General features: G+C 34.0%; 2 protein-coding genes across 2 annotated transcripts in view; one reads left to right on the plus strand and one right to left on the minus strand.

Moving 5' to 3' along the window:
* The window catches only part of LOC121734503, a 100,260-nt gene that overhangs the window by 54,177 nt on the left and 27,740 nt on the right, over positions 1-18,343 (plus strand). Inside the window, exon 16 of the mRNA XM_042125126.1 lies at positions 11,327-11,437. Within this exon, the coding sequence (XP_041981060.1) occupies positions 11,327-11,437 (111 nt within the window). The remainder of the gene's footprint in view (positions 1-11,326; positions 11,438-18,343) is intronic.
* On the minus strand, positions 115-4,073 carry LOC121734502. Its single transcript, XM_042125125.1, has 5 exons — positions 4,005-4,073; positions 2,250-2,414; positions 1,771-1,852; positions 777-888; positions 115-246 (listed from the first exon to the last, which is right to left on the minus strand). The coding sequence occupies exons 1-5, from the start codon at positions 4,056-4,058 to the stop codon at positions 207-209; spliced, it is 453 nt and encodes a 150-aa protein (XP_041981059.1). The 5' UTR covers positions 4,059-4,073; the 3' UTR covers positions 115-206.

Genomic DNA, 18,343 nt, shown 5'->3' on the forward strand with positions numbered 1-18,343 from the left:
GGAACCGGCAATTTAAATAATAACTACTATAATTTACTTTCAATTACATATTGTCTCATTGTTGTACCTGATATTTAAAAACAATGTTGTTTACATACAGTAATAATAGCCTTCAAAACCGGACATTCTCATTAGTTTTAATCATTTTTAATTTGTTTTACGTCCGTAACAAGATACAGTTACTTTTTTATTCACGTGTGAAACAATCACCATATTCTTGGTATCGGTGGAACTTCTTTAAAGTACCTGAAAATGAAAAGGTTAGTGATAGATCTCTAATAATTGCCCGATTTCTTAGAATTCTTAACAGGAGTTCGTCTTTTTATTTAATTTTATGACGTTAGCAAATCAAAAGCGCCAGTGAGTAGATAATCTGTCAAAAATCCTCAGAAGCCAGGCATTAGTCCTACGTTATAATATTAATTTGTAATTTCTTTGTTTTTACCCGACTGCCAGGAGGGTTATTGTCTTTGCCTCTTAGACATGCACTACAAATTACAACCAGTCAAAATATGTCGGCGAACTCGTGCTTCTTAAAATATAGGACAGACCACAGGTCATTGTCTGACATAAATGAAACTCGAATTAGTACAGCTGTCCCATGGGTAACGCTCATTTTCACATATTGGGTTCATTTATTGGGTTAGGTTTTCATACCACCAAGCAATGCTAACAACCTTTTGTTACTGTCACAAGATACTACATTTTCTAGTGAAAGTGCTAATATCGGTTTCATAACGATTTCTATTGTCGGATGTATCGTATGTTTGTCTTACCTAATGAAACCTCCTTGAGGTGAAAACGCTTGGTCGCTCAAGGCCACGTAGCTAGGAGAGTTGGCTTCTAATCTTTTCATGTAATATTTTACGCTGCTTGGAATGAGCACCCCTAGAAAGAAAGAGGTTATTCAAATTAGTTTATCGGCGTAAAGGACATTTCCTTGGTTGATTAGTACTATATAATATATTAATTTCTACCGCGGTTGTTTAAATACAGTTTATTGCATGCACTATCGATTTCGATCATGAGCAATCATAATAATATATACGAATATCCTCTCCTACGCATTCGTAATCGCTTGTATTGACTATTGGTCCATCATAAGTCGAAGTGAAGAGGCCGCATACTTCCTAGTGCCTACTAAAATACTTAATGATATTTTATTAATTAGCACTTAAGTAACTGTGGAAAACTAGGTAATGTGGCTATAAATTTTTACGTCGCCGCCACTTACTCTACGTAGTATCTTTTCGAGATAAATAACATTGTAAAAATAAACTTTATTCTTGTTTACGTTAGTGTAAACAAAATATAAAAGAAGTTTGGGTTATGTTTAGCACGTATAAGAAACGTGAACACGGTTCTTTGTGACCATCATCACGGTGTTTTACCTTAGTTTTAAGACCATTGGGAACAATGTGCGCTTTTATAATTCTGGGCGTCACGTTATCGTGGAAGCTGACTTCCACGATAAAACGTTAATGTCCTTTTGATTTTACGCACCGCGGACGTTTTGTGCGGTTCAGAAGAGTGTAGACGTCGTGATGGCGATGGTGACGTCCTCTAACGTGCACGTTAAAAAGTTATCGTCGACAGAAATTTAAAAGCGTCTTCATATTTTCATACATTTTACTTCTCTATGTTATCGTTTTAACGCGGACGTACACGATATTACCACCACGTCCAAAATTATAAAAGCGCACAATGGAAGACATAGAAGCAATCTTCTTACAGTTTAATATTCGGGATGAATTTTACTATGAGACTTACCGTTTTTGTCGTATCTATATTTTCTCATGAGCGTATGCATATTTGGGGCCTGGATATTCGATACCACCACAACTGTGCAGGGCTGAAAAAACGAGACGTAATCCCTTAAATATGTCTTCAAAAGATTGTTTTCGAGTTTGTTAAACTTGGCTACTTTTTCATGAGCAAAACAGTTATTAAGAATCCGGAAACATTACTGAGCATCCGGATTCCTGATTCGTAATAGTCTTCGTTGATGACATAGAAAGCCGAACGCGGGAAGCATTTCAGATGGTAATGGTTCATAGCTATATATCTGTATAGTTGGAAGAATTTAGATCATTTAGAAGAATATTGGCCAATAGCTAGATAGAGTCAATCTTAGGATCGTATTGTCGTAATCTTCCGAGTTTATTCAAATTTGAAATGTATCTTACCAAGTCTTTCTTTTTTACGTACTTAATGAGTATTATGTTATTGATTATTATATAAGGACTTACAGTATGGTTGTTTTCTATTTTTTGTTCATTTTCCTCGACAACCTCATTTTCCTCACCCGAGTCATCATCTATAGGTAAAAGATTTCTTTTGGGCGTAGTTTGTGCTTTAAGATCATCTCGTACGCGCATCGGAGTTATCGGTTCATATTCATCAGGTACTATTCTCTGAAAATCGAATAAAATAGCGTAGGTTAGTTTTACATTAGACAAACGATTTAAGTAGTTAAAATTGCTGGCGTAATGCGTTTGTGAATTGTGATTTGTGACCAATACGGTGTAATAATAATAATAATACACGATTGACGAAACACTGTATATCGTTGGACTTAAACTGGTGGATAGAGTAAATGTATCTAATTAAGAATAGTACCGCAGCATGTTTTTATATAGATGTATGCTTTGCATATGTAGAAATATATACTTGTATGCAGAAAAGCACGTGTGTTGGATACTTTACAAAGACCTACTATTCCACTTCCTATAAAAACGGTTGAATTAAACTGGACGTACGAACAGAGATCGTTATTTTATCTATTTGGCGATCGGCCAACTGCCGGTAAGTATTAATTGGTAACAGTTTTAGATCTGTTATAAATCTGTTTGTTTTGTAAATATCGCCGGAGGCCAAACAGCAAACTGTCTCCTCCTAGTAAGCTTGGCTTCGCTTTGTTTGGTTAGGCTTTGATGTTAGACTGAAATAAGCAAGAAAGACCTTTATTATGACCAGGAGCATGTTTTGTTTGTTTGAGATGGCCTTTATTTAAATTATTTTGTCGTTTATACATTTATAAAAATCTCATTAGATTTGAAAAAGAAATGTATTATTTAAGGCTGCGTGTGGACCATGGTTAAAAATATTTCGCGTTTAAAAAGTAAACATTAGAGTGTTTACTTTTTAAACGCGAAATATTGTATTATTTAAGAGAGTTTAAGTAAGATGGCTGCGTGTGGACCATGGTTAAAAATATTTCGCGTTTAAAAAGTAAACATTATAGTGTTTACTTTTTAAACGCGAAATATTTTCTAAACGTAATAAATGTAATAAATACTTATAATAAAATAAATAAAATATCTTTTTTTTTCAAAATGAGTATCATGCTTTTTGAAAGTCGAACGAAGAAACTACGTTGCCTACCACCGGTTCGGGAACTACCCCGCCGAGATGAACCGGCGTAAGAAACTCGCACAGGGCCATCTTTTACTAAAAAAATGGAAAATTACAATGTTATGGCTTACAGCTATGTAACAAAAATAAATGAAATGGAGTAAAGTGCAGGGAGCCACCCTATTCCCAAGGTGTGCTGTCCTCGATGAAATCATTGACTTTATAATACGCTTTAGCACACAAACGTTCTTTAACTGCTTTTTTAAATTTGTCTAAAGGTAGATTTTGAACATTTTCTGGGATTTTATTGTATAGGCGTATACATTGGCCTTTAAAGGATTTGCTTACTTTGGCTAGTCTGAACATTGGTATTGCTAACTTGTTCTTATTTCTAGTATTTACATTATGATTATCACTTTTCTTTTTGAAAATATTTATGTTCTTTCTAACATATATTTAAAATTGAGATTTTCCAAAATGTATTGAGATGCGACGGTCAGAATTCTTATTTCTTTAAATTTTTCTCTTAGAGATTCAAAAGACGACTATAATATACTTGGGAAAGTGGCATACGGTTATCAGTTTAAAGCCTTTTTCGTGCTTTGCAATATTTTAGGAGCCGTTATCTCGTGCTTAAACAAATAACTTACATTTTCCGCAATTATCAATTGGTGTAACACCAACAATATCCACAAATATATCATAGCTGAACTAAAATGAACAACATGAACTAGCACGATCACCCAGAAAATGAAGACTGGGTCTGCGCTAATTCCCAGTAGTCAATCGTGTTATTGTAATGTTATACTTAATTCATAGCAATTTTATAAACATAATAAATGTTTTAAAACATCGTATCAGATCAGTGGTACGAGTAAAAAGCAATATTATTTTATTAAGTCATGTAATTCTGTTGGAACTTTAACTTGAGTCACATGCTTCGTCTTTGCCCCTTTTGGACTATGTATGTAGTTGGATTTTGAAGGCATCCAAAAGAAAATGAAGGTAGAAAATAAGAATCATGAACCTTAACTGTACTTACTCCTTAATGTAGCGTTTTAGCCTAGAAAATTGTTGAGTGTTGGTCGAAATAGAGAGGTTCCCCGGGTCAAATGATAGTAGACCGAAGATTGAATGGTAAAGAAAAAACTCACTCTTAAAATTGACATCGTCTCTGTCTGTTTGTCTGTCTGCCTGTCTGTCTGTCACGTTTTAACGACTAAACCGCTGAATCGATTTAGCGAAAAGGTATGGAGGACATTATGTACGGTTCCCGCGCGGTAAAAGAATTTTGACGCAACGGAGTTGCGGGCGTAATCTAGTAGGTATACTATATTATATGTATTTGAATTTTGACGTAGTATTGGCTACCTACCGCTACTGTGATGATCATATTTTATAATTCTTACAATACTATTAGTTATGAATTATAATATTTATGTACTTACCGATTTTTATTAAGACGCTGGCGTGACCTTGTATACTGAGAATAATATTTTTGTTTTCGTTAAAGTAGGTTAAAGTAGTTTAACACAACGCATGCTCAGTATTAACATGTTTTCCTAAAATACGGTTAGTTTTTGGCATGTGCCGTTACGTACGGTATATATATATATATATATATATATATATATATATATATATATATATATATATATATATATATATATATATATATATATATATATATATATATATATATATATATACATATGTATAATATGATTAGTATGTCCTACTATATGCAGATATATCATATGCCTAAAAAAATTAACTAAAAAAAAGTATTAACAACAGGTAGTCCTTAAAATAGTTACTTTTAAACAAACAAGGATAATTGCTATTATTAGGTTTTACGCATAATTTGTTTTAGAATTCGGCAAGCGGGTTTTCCAAAAGTGATGTCAAAGGAAATAACAAATTCTAATCTAAGGAAAATCAATCTATGATTTACTATATTGGGTAAATCCATGCATGCTATGCCATGAAAGTCGATGGGCGATGATGCATGCATTGACGCATGTATCGTCTTAGGGGATCAAATATTAAAAGGGTTTGCTTGATTGCTAAGTTATTTTAGCTAGCAATTATTCAGAAACATTATGTTCTGTTTCTCAATAAATTCAGACCTAACATAACCTAACCTGAAATAAATTCTAACTATATTATGTCTATGTTCTAACCTAACCTAACCTATCCATCTGCCATCTGAATAGATACCGAAAATCTAACGTTTACCCACCATGTGATCCATGTCAGACTAATGAAGCGCGATCAAGCCATACAAATAAGCCCGTATATCTGTTTCACCAGATTTCACAATGTCAGCGAATTTGATCACCCATGTTGTATTGGGTTAGATTTCAGAGCCATGTGTTCAAACAACGGTGTTGTGTTTCAAATCATTGCTAGGACCGGACGTAGATAGGTTTGACCTAGGGATGCTGAGTAGACCTTGGCTTTCTTTATTAATTAGTTCATGATCCTGGCGACACAGGAGTTGCAGTGGTGGGAATGTGTGGTGAGCCTTTTGCCCGTAAAAAAAAAGTTCATGAATTTATTGATTTTAATTATTAAGCTGTAGTTGAAAATACAGAGTCGAAATAGAAGTTCTCTTCGAGACGTTTTCCCTACGAAGAATAAATAGCTTTATTATTCGTAGCGTTTCCCCTACTTTGAACGCGTAGGTAGGTAATAGAGAAAGGCGCGGAACGGTACCTAAATACATTTTTCTTCGATACCATCTTCGTGTACTTTACATCTGTGCAAAGTGTTATAAAAATCGCTTCAGTAGTTTCGAAGCATATTTAAGATACAAACAAATATTCAAGTATTTCCTTTTTATAACATTTGTAAAGCTTTTCTAGAAATTACTTAATATAAATATTAAATACCCTTCTCTGATACTGCTAAGAATCTGGGAGTTATTTTTGACGAACATCTGTCGTGGAATGCCAATGTTACCAATGTAAGTCGCAAAGTGTACCACACCTTGCATTGCCTCAAACTGCTCCACAAGTTTCTTCCTACTCCTACCAAAATTTTATTAGCACAGACCCTTATCCAACCTATCATCGACTATGCGGACGTTTGCTATTTGGATGCTAACGAAGAGATATTGAACAAATTGGAACGGCTTCAAAATCTGTCCATACGTTTTATTTTTGGCCTAAAAAAATACGATCACGTGTCCGAATACAGAAGGCAGTTACGGTGGCTCCCTATACGCTTCCGTAGAAATTACTGAATACCTACTCTGTTTCCTCTTCAATATTTTATTCACTCCTACAACCCCTTCCTATTTAAAAGAGCGCTTCTCCTTTCCTAACTTGCAAAATTTATCCTGTAGATCCTTTAAGCCGGCTCTTGATATAGGCGAACGCGTTGGCCAACGCGTCTGCAGACGCGTTGGCCCAATGTGTAGAACGGGCGTTCGCGCGTTGGCCGTAGGTATTTAGACGTTGGCCGACGCATCTGCGAGCTTGCCGCGCGGGTCGGAAATGTCGGCAAAAGATCAAAGGACATTTGTCGCAAGCTTCGCGCTCCATCCACACATAGGCCGCGCGATCAGTTTGCCCGGAGTTATAATTATTATAATATGTAATAATTTTTGTATGTAATAATTTAATAAATAATAAGTAGGTAATAAAATAATTACTTATATTATTTTGATATTATAAAATATTATGTAAAAGTGAGTTTATTTCTTTGTTTGTACGTTTTCTCGCCTTTTATTTATTTATTTCCAGAATACTCTTTAAAAACTTTTTCTTGTCCACATTTACAAAGTAATTATAAGCTGTGAATAAATAAACAGCTGCAGCTGTTAGCGACTAAACATCCATTTTGAATCCGTCCGCACATTGGCGCGATCCAAAGCATACTGAACGACCTTCCTATGTGTGGATTACTCACAAACGCCGTTGCAAGCGCACTGCCAACGCGTCTGCAGACGCGTTGGCCAACGCGTTCGCCTATATCAAGAGCCGGCATTAGATATCCCTTCCCATCGTACTGACTTCTTTGCTTATTCCTTCACTGTTTATGCTGCTAAACTCTGGAACTCCTTGCCAAGTAATATACGCGATTGTAAAACACTTGCACTTTTTAAAAAAAGACTGCACGAGCACTATTTAAGAGGAGTCCACACCGCCCTTTTTTCCATACAAACGGACAACGTTTGTTTCCTCCCTGGATAATGCTAGTAGAGTTATAATTTTTTTTCTGAATATCTACGGCCACTAATACAATGTCCCTATGTTTTCTTTTTTTTCATAATTTAATTATTAAATAAGATATGAACGTTCAAAAACCCAAAAAAATGGCCAGATTTTCCGCTGTGTTCAAACGTCCAGAAAACAGATTTGGCTAGATTATACAAAAAAAAGCAAAACATAGGAACACAGCTCAAGCCTTTTTTTAATCTTTAATGAAAAAAGTACTTAAATCGGTTAAGTTTTGGAGAAGGAATCAGGGGACAATTTCTGGATTTTCTGCAGTTGTCTCTATCGCGTTCTGCGGTATAGGCTTGAGGTAAGGGAGACAGCTATAGATATTACACGTACTTTTTTTTTCATTTCTCTAGCCCCTGGTGTATCCTCTTAAGCCTATCCTGACCACGTTACCTTTTCAATAAGCCCTAATATATTGTATTATTAATTATATTATGTTTATTATTATTATTATTTAAGTAATATATAACTTTTAATATGAAATATATGTATCGTATTTTATTAAAACATAGCATTAGGTTTATATTAAATTTTATTTTATGTAATTTTTAATATACTTACTTTATATGTACGTTATTGTTAAATTGTCGTGTGCACTACCTATTGTTACCTCTTTTTTAATGTTTCCTGTAACAGGTCTACTGGAAGAGATTCCAATTGGAATAAGTAGTACCTTTGTACTAAAGTGTATCTCTTATTTTAAGTTTTCTCTGTTAACGATTATGTGTACATAAATTATTAAATAAAAATAAAAAATAAAATAAATTTTGATTCTTTGACCGGATCCTAAAAAAATCGATGATATTATTATAGAGCAACAGTTTTTCACATTAACTTTTCTTTATAACCAATTTAAGGCAGATCAATCAGTGAACAATTGAAATTTTCCTTGGCGAGACGATAATTCGCAGAATTCAATAGGTAGCGATCAATAGGTTAACAATGTGGCAAGGACAGCGTTGCTATTTTATTGTCGTAGGCGTTGACTCCCAATCAACGTTGTGACGTCATCGCCATTGAAAATCCTTAGAAGCACCATCGACGAAATTGATTCCTAGGCAGTTGTCGGACCTACGTCATGTGATCGGCTTATGTCAATTCAATGTTTAAGCTGTGATCGGTCTGATGGGTTTGACTTAACGCGACCAAATTACTTAGGTCCACCATCTGCCTAGGAATCAACTTCTCTTCATCTTTACAAATACTATAAATGCGATAATGTGTCTATATCATATATGTTACCATTTGATGCTTAAACGAAGCTACTAAGCATGTAACTAAGTCTTGACTCTTAAGCTTAAAATCTTAAAAGTCTAGTTAGCAACCGCAAAAGTGCGGTTGCTATCTAGACTAATTTTTATTACAGTTTTTCAGATTTTTATTACAGTTTTCCACATTCCATGTAGTATTTTCTAGACAAAGTTACTCTGCGATCATAAAAAATATATGACACTTTTATAGCTGAAGATAAGAGTTTGTGTGCCAGTGTCATGAGGGTATGGAAAAATAACCATCAATCAAAACGCTATAGTAAATATAAGGCTGGTTACATAATTGCGTTTTCTGAGTATGCAATATTCAACCCGTAGATTTTGAGCCTGCTTTAGGCTAAAAATCTGGGGGTTGAAATCTCGATAAAACTTAAATTGTTATAAAAATTTTAACGACTCTGTGAGCTCAATTTTTTTATTAACTAGTAGATTTATTATTGGTAAAAATCTACGGTTGCACGGCTAATGAATTGCCGCAAAAATAAATTTCGACAACATTACCATTAAGATATCAATATGGTGACAATACTTTAGGAATTAGGATCCATATATAATATTTATTATTTAAAAGGACTCCCTTTAAAACCCCCAATAACGACAATTTGAGATAGTGGATGACAAATTGTAATGATTCATGACTAATAGTGGGTAGAGGTAGCGAATGGCAATATGCTGATGATGATAAAACAATATACATATCGACTAGGCTTTAAATGAACGTGGGTGGGGGCGCTGCACGTACAGGAGAGCAGTCAAAAATGGCATTTTAGTATGATGGCGTTAGTTCCTTTTTTCGTCTCGTTCGTTTAAAGCCTTGTCGATCTATATTTCACTATATCCGGATTACTGTTTTCATCTGTGCAAGCAAACTGGTTCGCGATGATTTTAATAAAAACTCGTTTTGTCGCAAGAACTGAGCGCGAGTAATACCGTCTAATTGTCGAGCGCGCTCAGTATAGTGTCTTTAATATAGTTTAATATCGACCATGGCAGAGTGTTGTGTTATATAAAGTCGCTTTGTAAATAAAATGTACAGGAGTTACACGTGTGTATATTTGTAAAATGTACAGAAATAAGGGGAAAAAATTGCGAAAAACTATCATCGTTAGACGAACGTCTGCGTCACTACGAAATCGGAATAAATTGAGAAGGTATTTTATACTTGCTTGAGCCTAGAACAATAGTAATTATTCTCGAATTTATTCTTCTTTTTTCATATTACTTACATCAAGATCTTTGGACTCTCATGATGAAATTTGGCTTCCAAATCTTTAACTTTGAAGAATTAAGAATATTACGTTTGTCAATTCATTATTTACTGCTTTTCTGGTGTTCTAAATTCTAATGAGTCTTCGACAGCATTATTCATCATGCGAGAAACAGCTATATCATATTGTCATATTATATCGCATTATATTGCACATTGAAAACAATAATGACAATATACTAATTAATACGACGTTGTAATAATGTTTTTAATTCTTATAAGAAAAATTCTAATTGCTGTTAGGTTAGGTTAGGTTAGGTTAGGAAGCTCCATTTGTCATTTTTCCATTTCCATTCCAACAAACTAATAATTATTGTGATTGCGTTACGCGTTATCATTATTTTCTATCAGTGGACTGAAAAAAGCCATTACTATACCAAAAAACGTATCTTTTCTATTTATCAAATCAATAAACCACCATCAAAGGTAAAGCCATGTTCACATTTTCTTCGAAAATTTTTTATTGCATTTTGTATAGTCTATCAAAAAAGTGAAGAAATTAAAAAGTGGCGACATCGTTGTGTCATTCCTTTTTTTTTTAGATTGATTTGAAAGGGTGTTGCCACTTTTTAATTTCTTCACTTTTTTGACAGACTGTAATGTAACAGTTTTCGTTGTTATTATATTATAATAATAATATTTAGTAGGCATCTAAAATCTATAAAATTGAATAATATAGGCGTAACTTTGATAGTTTAATATTCTAATATTATGTTTTAAATGCTAATAAAAATCAACACCCTTTATTACTGACATTTAATTATTTAAAACAAATGAGTAGTTAATTTTTTCCCTGACGTAAATCGTAGATTATGTAATTAACAAAAAACTTAACTTACCTAAATTATAATAATTGTTTTGTAAGCTGCGTTTAGCTTACAATATTTTTCATGTACGTAAGCATTAAATAGGTATCATTACAAAAAAAAAAAAATTATAAACTACCTGACGTAAATCTCGCAGACATAAACAATATTATAATTTTAAAGAGTTGTTCAGGCTTTCGTTCCATAAATGTTCGTCCCAGTTGCAGTGGGACAAATGGCTAGAGGCTAGAAGGGAATATAATTTTTTAATCCAGCGTTTCGTCTAATGTAATTAGTTTTTCTGACTTTCAAGTAAAAATTAGTAGAGTTTTTTTATACTACGGAAGAAGAAAATAATTCTTATTTCAAATTTGACATTTGTTTTTTTTGTTGCAGGTCGACTGGGAACTTTGCGTCGAGCGCGGCGGGTGGCGGGTGCGGGGCCCCGCGCTCCGCCCCCGCCACCCCGCTGCAACTCGAGCCGCATCCACGCTCCAAGCACGACAAGTGAGTACCCACCATATTATGTAGACTGTAGAGGCTAGGCCAGCAGATTGGCGAAAAGGGATCCATGGAATCCATAGAGCCAGCTCTAGATAGTATAGGCAGTATAGGCCATGGCCTATGGGCGGCAGAGTTTGTACATATATAGCGGCGGCAAAATTAGAGTGGCCTATACTCATAAAAAATATAAATCTGGCCCTGCATAGAGCTAAGGGCTGAGGCTGAGAAGCACTGAAGATCCATGTGGTCCATAGCGCTGGGAGATCGGGTGACATCAGATCCTTGCAACTTGGAATGTTACAGTTCAAAGTAGACTCATAGCCAAAAACTAGGCCTTTACATCCGCTGTGGATGATTTATACAGTATTTTCAGAGCGAAGTATAACCACTCGTCAAATACTGTATTGCCTGGGACGAGATTTTTAAAGATGACCGTATGGTTGACCGTGCCCAAGCACATACGGCATTCACGCAACATAGTCGGCCTAGTCCAGAGGCAGAGAAGAACTAGGAAATACGTCGGGGACCAAGTATGTGCGGGTTTCCTCACGATGTTTTCCTTCACCGTAAGAGTGAAGGAAAACATCGTGTTGTTATGTACTTTGAGATCAGAAAATGTCTCATTGGTACACGCCTCCACCCGGGATCGAACCAGCACCCTCTACGAGTGCGAACCAAAGGTCTACCCACTAGGCTAAGGATAACCTATTACGTCTTCTTCTTCAGTATTGGAGAAAACTCCTCTTGAGACAATACGGTTACCTACACTAAATGGACAAGGATTTGTCCTAGCCATTCTCATGACTTGTGTCCATCCTTCTGGTGTGTAAACAGCCGAACCTCCTTTTACTATGGCCAAATTCTTACATTTTATTTCAATTTTAGAATGAACCGAGTCGCATTCCATGTGACTGTGCCCGTATTCATAAAATACATGATCTATCGTGTGTCCTCATAGCCAACAATTATAGCGGTTATACAATCTGTAGAGTTTCACCACGAAACTAATACTAATTAAGCTTTTTTGATAGGGCTACGTAGTTGTTGTTTGTAGGGCTATTATAAGTGTAGAAGCTTCTGACCAGTTAGTTAGTTTAAAGTCTTCTGTAGCAATCTAGGGTCATCCGATACTTCCTTGGCGACAATAAAGACAAGAAAAACCGAATTTCTAAACAGCGCCCTTTAGTTTAACAATAGTATTATCTCTATCAAATAGTTACTCATCAAAGAGTTCCATCAAAATTAGTTAACATTGGTAAAGTCTGCAGATGTTAAGGTAATTATAATTAATCTGGCCAAAGCTCAAAAGTCAATTAAATAGACATATATTGTAATAGTAATTAGAACACTAAACTAGATAGCGTTATTGGGGCATATAGGCATTGATAAAATATAATGAAACGTCCATTCATCACTGCTCTATGTTACATTATATTATTTTACGTTGCTTCTGACTTCGTGTGTACGAAAAAAGTAGCTTTAGTAGAAATGATAGAAAAATGAAAAGTAAAAAGAAGCTATATTTAATATAGCTTATGCCCTGTTTAATTCCATTGATAAAACCTTAATTTTTGGTTTTAGAAGGTTATTAGTCACTTTTGAACTCTTATTAATTTATTTCCTACGAGATCTAATGGATCACATCTGTAACAGATTTAGATTACAATACAGTATTTCTATAAGTTTTAATGCACAACATGTAAGATCACTTCAATTATAATCTAATGTTGGAGATATCCAACTCGAAAAAAAAGAAAAAAAAAAACAAATTGTGCCAAAAAACACGATTCAAAACAACCTAAATCTCACATTATATTACTCGCCGCAAGGCTTGTGAGATGTGAGATTTAGGTTGTTTTGAATCGTGTTTTTTTGGCACAATTTGTTTTTTTCTTTTTTCTCGAATTTGATAGAATTTTATCTATAGATTATTTCTGTCGTTTTCTTTTTATGAATTACAGCTCCAAGTTGCCGAAATTAACAGCAATTCTTTGCCCATGTTCTCTAAATTTTTTTTATTAACAGTATATTGTATTTTTTTCATACCGTTAAGACGTCAATACAATCCATAAACAGGTGATATTCTAAACCCTTTACAGCAAAAATCACAAAACTGTCGCGGGTTTGAGTTGGATTATTTAAAAATACTTTAAAAAAAACTAGCTTCAACATTAGATTATAATTGAAATGATCTTACATGTTGACCATTAAAACTTATAGAAATACTGTATTTTAACTGTTAAATTATGTCTGTTAAATCAGCGAAATCGGCAAAATTTCGTATACGGACTCTTAATAAACAATAATTCAGCTATAATTTAGTCTACGTAGGGTGCCTAATTTACCGCGAAAACCCATTAAACGAGGAAAAAACAATAATTGTATGGCGAGAATTAAGCGGTAGTCAGTCGGGTTTGTCTCGCGAATCGAGCAAAACGTGTGCGTCATAACATAATATTGTAGATTGTAGTATATTATGTGACAGTGTATATTATACTATAGTGGAATATAGTGTAATAGTATGGTAAACACGTGGAAAATGCAATGTGATGTGATGGCACCATATCACTCCGATAATACCGGACGAAATGTGCTGAAGGCTGTCAATCTCGTATACGGCGGACTAAGGTAATGATTGAAAGATAAATGATATAATAATCATATACGGTATATAAAGATAATAATGATGAATTAAATTATTAGCTTTTAATCTGTTTGATAATATATTGTTTTTTTTGTATCAGTTCTAGTTGCCAATTTGGAAAATTTTGTGCTTGTTATTATGGAGAAACTTCGTGGGATTTTCGTTGATAACAATAACGTTATATCTGTAACATTTTTTGCATAATATTATAGTATAACTGTTACAAACAATATAGTATTTACATATTACAATTTAATATTTGAGATTTGAGAATTAAGGGATTCAAGTATAATTTACGGCTCTAATTTATTTGATGGAAAATATTTTGATAAGGTTATAATTTCTAAATTGAAAGATATCTTTAATAAGCTTGTCGCATTTTCCTTTGTAAAACAGTACTTATTTTATATGAAAGCTGTTCTATTTTAACTAAAAGAAATCTACTACATCAATATAATTTCCCCTTTCTCTACGTTTTGAGGTCTCATTAAAATGTTACAGTCGGTAATTCCTTATACCTAAGTCATATCCTTTTGATATGACAAGGTCACGTTCAAAGGGGCTCGACAAAATACAAAACAATTATCATAATGGGAACGCCGCGCCGTAATAAAAAATCCTTCATTTCCTTTCCAACGGTGACTAGTGACGTTACCTGGCAAGATAGCGTTATCATTATTAATCAATGTTTTTCATTAGAGATTAACAATGAAATTCGGTAGTACTTGTTATTTGACTAAAATTGGGTTTGGAATTCTTTATACTAGTTACGCTGATCTCATCATAATAATAACATTTATTTTTTTCACTTTAAAAATAGTTTTTAATGTGAAATAAAGATTTGTTTGTTTGTTTGTTTATTAATATTACCTTTATTAAATATTTAGTCGCAGTGTTTGTTGCCAAAGTTCAAAAAAGGCTGGACCGACTTTATTGAAACTCTCTGTCATCATGTACAGGATAAACACAAAAATATTATTATATTTGTGTGTGTATCCTGTTATAGTAGTACATGAGAATTTCATACCTGAAATAACGTTGTACTCGTAGCAGACTAAACAACGCAAAATCACGCTATTAAAGTTACCGAGATCGGCGTGATTATTGACATCTTATTGGTCAGTCAGGTCACAGGTGGCAAAACAACATTCGCCGGTTCAGCTAGTAATTTACCATAATATATCATATAGATGGCATGGCACATGCCAAGGATACATTTTGTTTACTTTAATTGTGATAGCATGTACTAAATTATTAAAACGTATTAATTTATTAAATATCTAACATTTATTAGTGCGTGACTGATGTACATATTATTGTGTATTAAGAGTTTTACTGTTTTGCAAATGGCCCCTTGACAAATCGCCGTTTTTCGCGTAAGGTTAACATTATCGTGTTTCTTATTACATATTCATATTGCGCAATACTTTTTATGGTCAGTTTATAAACAAGTCGTAAAGAAGTAACCGCCGAAGGTAACCGCAGTCTTTAGAAGTTTTAGCCATAGACAATCAGAAATGAATAAATAATAAAAACTGCTCATAAATCAATTTGATTTACAATTGAGTAAGTCTAGCTACAAATTATAACATTGAGCAGTAGAATATGAATTGAAAAAGTATTTAGATAGGTATAAGATGACAGATGTTTACATATCATTATGTAAAATGCTATCAATGAAAAGATTTCCGTATTTTAATTATAAAATTAGTATACTTGTGTTTACAACATATTCGAACATCTTATCTTAAAAATCACTGTGTTAGCGTTTTTAATTTTTATGTTATAACCGGGCAAATCTTGTTTCATTTAAATTTACTCTTTCGTAAAATGTTACTCACGTAACTCGTTCAAATGTAGGGTACATTCATATTGCAACAGCTCTCGTGGAAATCTTTTTATCGACAAAAATCAAAACACCTTTAACGCATTATTTTATCGAGTTTTTAAAGCTGTTTTTATTTAATTTTAGCGTTTCGTCCGTTTACGTTTACACAAATATACATAAAACTACGTTACTTCTGCTTATATTTACTTTATAATAATATGATAAAACACTTTAATAATAATTACTAATTAGTTAGTTAGTGGGATTGGTTACTCATTTCCCTAACTTCCAAAGTATCTAGTACAGAATCGTTATTTTATCTGGTTTTTGCGTAAACCGGTTTGTTTAGATGTGGTCCAGCGCGAGTTTATAATGATGTAAACGCCTTGTGGATGTAGTTTATATGTGGTGTATAGTTTTTATGTGGTGAGTAGTGACGTTCTGCGTATCTAACGCGACAGCCGACAGGTTATCTCAGAATAACCTTATTTGAATAATTCTCTACTTATTTACTGCCAGTGTGTAATGATGTAAGATATTTCATTTTGGTTGCTAGTAGCTGTTAATAATAATTAACAAACATATTTGTATGGACTTTTACAGAAAATACTGTGTGATATCATTTTTCTTGAAGGGGCTGTACTTTTAGCAAAAGTTTTTGATGTTTCTGAGTACTGTTAGCAATCCATATAAGGAAATATGAAGATTAATCCCTCGATCGCCGTACAACCAGACACAATAGCTTATCTACTGTAATTATATCGCGGCCGCATGTGGCCGCTTGGGTGATAAAAAAAATAAAAATATATTTCAAAGATAGGTAACATAGTCTGTACCTTTATATAAATTCTAAAATATACCTTTAGTTTTAATGTCTTAAAAAATAAACAAAACTTTCTAAAGAAGTTCTTCTTCATTATGAATTATGATTTATGAGGTATGAAGTGATACTTTCGATGTTATTCAAACGCGAATACTATGAAGTTATGAACTTATGAAGTATCAAGGTTCTGTGACAATTATTGTGTTGTGTTCGTATCGTGTATGCTGTAATGTGCATCGGCCTTATTATATTGTGTCTATCAGCTCAAGTCTATTCGTTGTGAAAGACAGTTTTGCTATTAGCAATTTTAATAGCAATTAACTTATACCTGGTTTTTGTAGTTTTCTTGGCAAGGTTGACTGTTGTAATTAGCGTGGGTCTTTTGATATTCTTCGCGTTAAACACGTCAAAATTTAATCAATCAGTACGTCTGTTGAATCGATAAACTCTTGTCAAAGAATCTCACAAACTGGGCTTCAGTCTCTAAATCTAGGGGTGGATAAAGCGATTTTAGAGTGACTTTTGACCCCATATGCTAGCACTGGCCTGCCCCCTTATTATGTAACTTTGATGAACACGTCAAAATATTATTGTGACCATAAGCAATGACTTCATTGCTTAAGGTCACAATTTTGGTTCATGTTCATCAAAGTTGCATAATAAGTGGGCAGTTCATTAAAATTTTGCTTCACACTCTCTGCCGTCTAGACTCTAGATAGATAGCATTCGCTATAAATACTAGTTGCTGTGTTTATGTAATGAATCCCTCGTAGCCATTTGTTCAATCAACGTTCCCGATGCTACGGACAGCATGTTTGTAAACACACAGATATTGTACTTCAAAAGATTTTCACGTGATGGAACAATTTCACCTGTCCGATTTTGCACAACGCTGGGTTTGATTGATATGTTTATATCAATTAAATCCAAAATAAAACCTTTTGCTCGTATTAAAAGTTAAATTGGCAATACACCTCACACAAACGTTAATGTGCACGTGAAAAATTATTTATTTATACCACTCGAAAAACACCTGGGCATTATCACAATCTTATCATATCACTTATCGGGTTTGATGTTCTTGGGCGTAGATTGTCGGCGAACAGCTAAAATGTCTAGCCACGATTCGATATGAATCTATATACTCTGCAGTTTCATCTGTGTCTTGATCAGTTATCACATGGTTTTGTGAAATGGATTTTACTTGATGAAAATTTTAAAGTGCTTCGGAAAAAGAGATACCGCAATTCTTCTACAACAGTATGTATTTTAGTTAGTAGATCCCATGAAAGTTTACGAAAAGTATAGGTTCAGATTTTGAACAATAATGTCGAATCCAATCTGTCTATCAGATATTTGTCATCTCTTCACATTCCCGGTGGGTGAACCCGTGCCAAAGTGTCCTCTCGGGACCTAAAGCACTATCAGAGAAGTTGATTCCTAGGCAGATGGGGGACCCACGTAGTTTGGTCGCATTACGACAAACCCAGCCGACAGATCACAATTATTATTATTAACATTGAATTGACATGATCCGACCAAATGACGTATGGTACCTAAGGAAGTACTTGAGGCCCCTGGAAAGATCATGGAATAGTAATTTTTATTGCGGCA

This window comes from Aricia agestis, chromosome 15 (assembly GCF_905147365.1).
Source record: "Aricia agestis chromosome 15, ilAriAges1.1, whole genome shotgun sequence".
Taxonomy (NCBI): Eukaryota; Metazoa; Arthropoda; class Insecta; order Lepidoptera; family Lycaenidae; genus Aricia; species Aricia agestis.

Coding starts and splice junctions, on each gene's coding strand:
- LOC121734502 (XM_042125125.1), bottom strand. CDS start 4,058: ATGATATATTTGTGGATATTGTTGGTGTTACACCAATTGATAATTGCG. Junction 2,415..4,004: donor AATTGATAATTGCGGAAAAT/GTAAGTTATTTG, acceptor TTCGATTTTCAG/AGAATAGTACCTGATGAATA. Junction 889..1,770: donor ATATAGATACGACAAAAACG/GTAAGTCTCATA, acceptor CTTTCTTTCTAG/GGGTGCTCATTCCAAGCAGC.